Below are 6,000 nucleotides of genomic sequence, written 5' to 3'. Positions count from 1 at the left end.
GGGGGGGTGACGGGGCAGTGTGGGGGTTACAGGTGGGGGAGAGACGGGTCGGGGGGGCAGCGCGGGGGGGTGACGGGGCAGTGTGGGGGTTACGGGACGGGGGAGCAGCGCGAGGGTAGCGCGGGGTCCCCCCCCACTCACCCAGCCCGGAGAGCAGGGCTGCCAGCAGCGCCAGGCGCAGCCCCCGCCCCATGCTGCGGGCGGCTTGCGCTCCGCGCGGCGGGCGAGTAACGGCCCAGCCCGAGGGGGCCCGAGCGCGAGGCTGACCCCGCCCCCCGGGGCACGCGGCCGGGGCTCCGGCTCCCTGGGGCGCAGCGCCGGAGCAGCCCTGATCTCAGCCAGGCCCCAGAGCAGAAGGTGCGGGACCGGGGAGCCCCCCAGAGGCATGACAACGCGAGGCAGCGGTCTTACAAAACTGGCATCTTTAATTATTACTTTTAAAAAACAAACAAAAACCACATAGAATGGAAGCCCCTTCAGTATAGCCCAGCCCTTAGAAAAGTGGCATTTGTATTTTCTGTAAATCCTCCTACAAAAAACAAGGTCCAAGCTGCGACACAATTTGGAGTGCAAAGTTTTAGACAAGTACAATTTACAAATAAGTCTAAGACAGGTTCTGATTGTTCAAATAGTATTCAGACAATAGGGCTAAGTGTTAGACTTACACATGAAATCAGTAGTCATCTTCAATATTCACCATATATTTAAAATTTGAGGCGCTACTTTATTCCATAGAAATAGTGATCTCAGAATGACGTTTATTGCATTACTGCCCTATTCTGCACATAATATTGCTAATTGCTATAATACCATTGCTAATGGTATGCTGGGAGTGTGAAAACTCTATTAATATTAAAGGCACACAATTTAGCACAGTTATAGCATAGGCATTCACAAGTTTAAATACCATTAAGCAGGCCTTTTCCTGGGGATAGTTTCATAATTCAGATTCCCCTCCCACCCTGTACACTGAGTCATGCATGTCATGAACTGTCTACAAAAGACCTGGGAAGAAGTGCACCTTATTGACAGAAAGGCTGAATAGCTTTAGCTAGGCAACCCCCAATAAGGTAGGAGAGAAATAAACCAATGATAATCCTAAAAACAAACAACCCACCTTGCAATATATTTTTGATGAAGTTGTACATATTTTAATAGAGTTTAAATCTTATTCTTTACGCTTATGGGGAACCACAGTAGTTCAAGTATTTTATTATTACAAATGCAAACTTTATATATATTTATGTAAGTATATATACACACACAGATTTTTTGGCAAATATGGGGAAATTTACAAAACAAGTTTGTGCTAAGTGGCTAAGACAAAATGAGAAAGCTTAGCATTATTTTGAACAGTAATTGTTTCACCTTCTGTAATTTGTGTAACAGACACACCATCGTGGCAGTCATGCATCTACAACACTGTGTCAATATAATCTAGTGGAACATAATCCAATAATCCAACTTCACCTTGGTTCAGATACCGCAACTGACATCCAAGAGCATCTTTTTTCAGGCACAGATTTAAATCGGATTTTAAAAATAACATGCTTTAACCAGTGTCAACATCCTGACTGACACTAAAATCAAAGTTTGAAAGGTAGGTTAAAATTATGTACATTGGGGTCAGCGAGGTGCTAGGGTATAAAGTGCTCAAAAAATTCTCAAAGGGCCTAGATAAACAATACGCATAATTCCTCTTAATATTTTGCAGTGTCTCTTGCTGTCAGACTGTCTAACGTAATCAAAACTCAAGCTCACTCCCTTCCTAAAACAAGAAAAGGCTACCATTTTTCGTACCTTTATTTTAATATCCCATTTAACGTATTAGTGGTAAATTAGTACAGGTTTCTGGTCTAGCTACTTAAAATTGCGTATTTAAAAACCATTTAAATTAACCGCCCTAGTATCCTTTATTGTCTATAGCTTAGTGTCAGTCAGCATGAAGTTAAAATTTTCTTTGTTGTTTAAAAAGTGTGTTTATATTAAACACACCAGTAAAAACATATACCCAAACATGTTTATAGGATATTTCATCTTCCTTTCAAAATATACTGGCATCTTATTTCACTTGTGCCCTTAGTTGTATATACAGGAATAATGGTTTCTAGTCCAGGCAAAACAAGAACATGTAAACAATATTTTTGTTAAATCAAGTGGCCTGATTTTTACAATTCCATTTTTTAACACCTGCCCAGGTAATAGGTTTTTTACTCTTCATTGTACGTATAGAAAGACAATAAGCCACATGGAATATTTAATGATTGTGTCTCATCATAAGATGTGGGAAACAAAAAGTAACTCCCAAGTGCTGTATTTTAGATTATTTTACTGCAGACTGAACCACTTCCAACTGGATAGTCCAACTTCAGTTTGCAAAGCCACGATACTCATACACGGAGCTAAGAACAGACTTGATGTATTCCGTTCCTGTAGCTTTGGTATAGGTATCTTTGTTTAATATCTTACATTCCTTGTGTTTCCATCTCATTTTCCATATTCAGTACTGCAGAAAGGCGGCTCTCTGGGATATCATGGGCCATTTGATGCAAGAAGGATAAAGAATTTCAGCTCGGTTTTAGTGAACAGGTGTCAGTTTGTGAGAGGGTAAAAGAGAAACTAAAAACTACATGGGAGGTAAAGGTGCAGGTCGAGAAGGAAAATAGTGTCCCTGAGGTACGTTCTTCTGTTGTGGTGGAGGTGGCCTGTAAGGAGGACAAAGATGTCAGTTTAGGTTATTACATCCATTATATGCATATAGAGAATGTTCCCTCTTTCTCCTGCTCTGTGTTAGAGTCATGTCTTTGATGGTCTCTCCCAATGCATTCCTTCCCATAATTTCAGCTGCCACCTCTGCACTAATGACTCCCATCTAACGCGCTCTCTCTCTGCACAGGCTTTTTTTTTCTATACTATATGAAACTTCTAACATTTTCCGAGTCCCACTGCTTTCCCTAATTAGGCATTTTGGAGTGAATTTTTCCTCTACCCAAACCAATTTAAAACACAAATTACTACACAGTACAAACTATTTTATATATAAGTGTCTGTTTGTGCTTCATTAATTAGCACGTTAAGGACACAGGCATCAATACAACATTTTGTGCATTTAAATAAATGGTTAAACTAAAAAAGTTGTATATTTCTTATATATATATTTTAGAGTGAAACTAAATAGAAAGATAAAACTGGATGCTCAAAGCTGATAGAAAGCACCCACACTTTTCGTAATAATGTACCTACCATTAAGAGTGTAAGAGGTGTCATCAGAGAACATACATGTTTTATAAATTTCATTGCACCTCTTTTTTTATTATGGCCCTTTCACTCACATGTGTAGCTTCATTATTTGGTGTATACATGATATGAGAAAAACCCTGACACACATGATCACAAAGAGAGGGTTAGAGTCAGAATGACAAGCTACGAGTGTCCCCAAATTGTGTGCTCAAGTTCTCAACTTTACATTTGCACTAGTATGTATTATAAAGGAGTTTTCCCAGTAGCAAAATTGTCATTACTGACCTTGTAGGTATCTTATACTGCTGCTGCTCCTGGTGTGGCTGAGGATAATTGTAAGGCTGGTGATAAGCTGGTTGATTATGATTAACTGCATAAGGTGGCACAGTGAATTTGTTTGCTGGCATGTCCTATGAGGAAATAAAGAACATCAGATATTCAAAAAGAAAGAAAAAAAATCACACAAACAGGAACTGGAGGAAGATTTGCTTCTTTAGTAATTTCACTGGAATGTAGGGCCACTCACTAGCAGATCTGGAGATGTCACATTGTCCCTGATCAGCACCCTTCCCTTTTCAAACTACAATACTTTCTAGACTGCTTATGGTTTCAGAGAATGCACTTCCAGTTGGCTCTCAAAGATAGTTTAAGCAACATAAACCACAAGAGTCCCATTCCCCCTCCCTTAAATTTAACTACTAAGAAGTTAAGAAAATAATCGATTTCCTCACTGGCAACACCCCTTTCTACTACAGATCGTAAATTACTACATTCAATATGTAGTTGGCCTATCTATTGGTGTTACAAAATGGCAAATCCTGATGTGCTTTAGAAGGTTGCTGCTTGAGAAATGTTTAATGGATAAAACTAAATCATCTAATCCTAGGCCTTCCCACCATCCAAAAAAACTTTTACTTTGTTTAAAATAAAAGCCTCCTGATTAAAATAATCTCATTTCCTAGCAACAGTCTGATGTGGTATGTAACAAAAAGGGGGAAACACTACTATATTTTGATTTAAGACTTTGTAGTCACCTTTAATAGTTTGGCACAATTACTTGTAGAAGTGCATTATTGGTCAGTAGAAAAATCTAGACAAGATGTTAGTATGTACCATCTATATTTTAAAGCACATTTTATATATAGATCTTAAAAATGTAATGAGATTGCAATCTCTCAGTTGTGCTTCCAAGCTGGTATTTTTACTGTAGCTTTGCAATATCAATAATGCACTATACTTGGAATTATTTAGATATTTTCTTCTTTGAAAACTTTTGGGCTTCAGAGGATATCTTCCTCATTAATATTATTGGTTGTTGATACAGCCCCATAAGGAGTACAGACAAATAAGAAAGGGATTCATCATCCATAGCCTATATATAATTTATAGGCTATTACTGTAAAATTTTACGTCCTACAGAAAGCATAGTCATTAGTATTTCTTACAGTGTATACATTACATGTGAGGGGAGGGAAGACCTGAGATACGAGATTATATTGCTTTAAAAAGCAAAAACAAAAAACCCACCAACCAAAAATAGGTATTAATAGTTTTGGAGTAATTCTTGCTTTTATTTTCCATTTATCAATTCAACCCTCTACCCACTCTGTTACTTTCAAAACGGACAATAATTGCTCTCAAAGACTAAGAAAAAACAAGTCTCACCTACCATGGGTACGCTCCTCGAAGTATATGGCATGTTCTGCTGAAAGTTTCCTGGGTCTGTCTCTGTGCGAGGAGGAGGAGTTGGCACGCTTGTATGTGATCTGGAATTAGATTTGTATTGGCCACATGGAGTGGTCAACCATCTTACTATAATACAATAGGATTATTATCATCATGTTATGACACTTCTTATAGATACATACTGGCTGAATTTAAGTCTGTGTTTAAGAACTATTATTTTACTCCCTAAATTCGTCAGTAAAATGTATGTCACTCTTTACAGGTGCTTATGTCCAGACATACTGTGAGCCTTTCTCTTCCAAGGAATAGATAATGTCCCTTTGTCCCAAAGAATGTGCCCAGAAAACAGAAACAGACAACATCAAATGACACTAAAAGGAATGGCCTGAGGTCCATTGATATCAGGTCACTTGCCTCCTGTACTGCAACTGCATGGAATAAACCTGCCTGATCTCCACTCGTGGGGATCTCAGGTTTACATCTCAGGACTACTGACAATCAATTCTTTGGAATCATCTTCTGTAGAGGAGTCTGTGGTCAGTTTATGAAGTATCAGCAAAAGGGGTGGGGGTGGGAAATCTACTTACCGATGACAATGTGATATCGTTCTCCTGAACCATTGCTTCAGCGCCTTTCTCTTTGCAAATGCCACAGCAGCAGCTAAAAGGAGTGGAAGGACCAGGAAAAAGAATACCAGCAACCCATCTCTCAAGGAGGTGTCTTTGTCTGGTAGGGAGAGGGTGAGAAAGAAAAGCAGACAGAATTAGTTTTCATAGTACCACCACTACTAAGCACTGCAATAGCGCTGGGTTTTGATAGGACTGATTCTACAATTTTCCTCCATTCTGTAGAAAAGAAAAGCTAAAGTTGAGTGTAATTGCCAGGTGCATGCCAAATGTATTACTTTTTGGTGGTCATTTCAAAAGGGACAATATGTCAAAGAAGAGTAAAACGTATGTTCTCCAGTATCCCTGTGCTATAATAGTATAGCACAGTAATATAGTAGTAACAGACTCTCTTCGATGTATCATTCTGAAGGGCCTGTCACCAGCTCAAGTTAAACAGGGCCGAAAC

At 39.2% G+C, this 6,000-nt stretch overlaps 2 protein-coding genes across 2 annotated transcripts in view; both read right to left on the bottom strand.

The window, feature by feature from the left end:
• Positions 1–240, bottom strand: part of LOC117873033 (disintegrin and metalloproteinase domain-containing protein 18-like) — a 46,225-nt gene extending 45,985 nt beyond the window's left edge. Inside the window, exon 1 of the mRNA XM_034762014.1 lies at positions 142–240. Coding sequence (XP_034617905.1) covers positions 142–193 — 52 coding nt within the window. The 5' untranslated portion in view covers positions 194–240. The remainder of the gene's footprint in view (positions 1–141) is intronic.
• A 165-nt stretch (positions 241–405) lies between these two features.
• The window catches only part of ADAM9 (ADAM metallopeptidase domain 9), a 57,444-nt gene continuing 51,849 nt past the window's right edge, over positions 406–6,000 (bottom strand). Inside the window, exons 19-22 of the mRNA XM_034762013.1 lie at positions 5,514–5,652; positions 4,910–5,006; positions 3,526–3,650; positions 406–2,705 (exon numbers count right to left, since the gene is read on the bottom strand). Coding sequence (XP_034617904.1) covers positions 2,627–2,705; positions 3,526–3,650; positions 4,910–5,006; positions 5,514–5,652 — 440 coding nt within the window. The 3' untranslated portion in view covers positions 406–2,626. The remainder of the gene's footprint in view (positions 2,706–3,525; positions 3,651–4,909; positions 5,007–5,513; positions 5,653–6,000) is intronic.

This window comes from Trachemys scripta, chromosome 2 (genome assembly GCF_013100865.1).
Source record: "Trachemys scripta elegans isolate TJP31775 chromosome 2, CAS_Tse_1.0, whole genome shotgun sequence".
In the NCBI taxonomy this organism is placed as follows: Eukaryota; Metazoa; Chordata; order Testudines; family Emydidae; genus Trachemys; species Trachemys scripta.
This window is presented reverse-complemented; position numbering and strand designations above follow the sequence as displayed.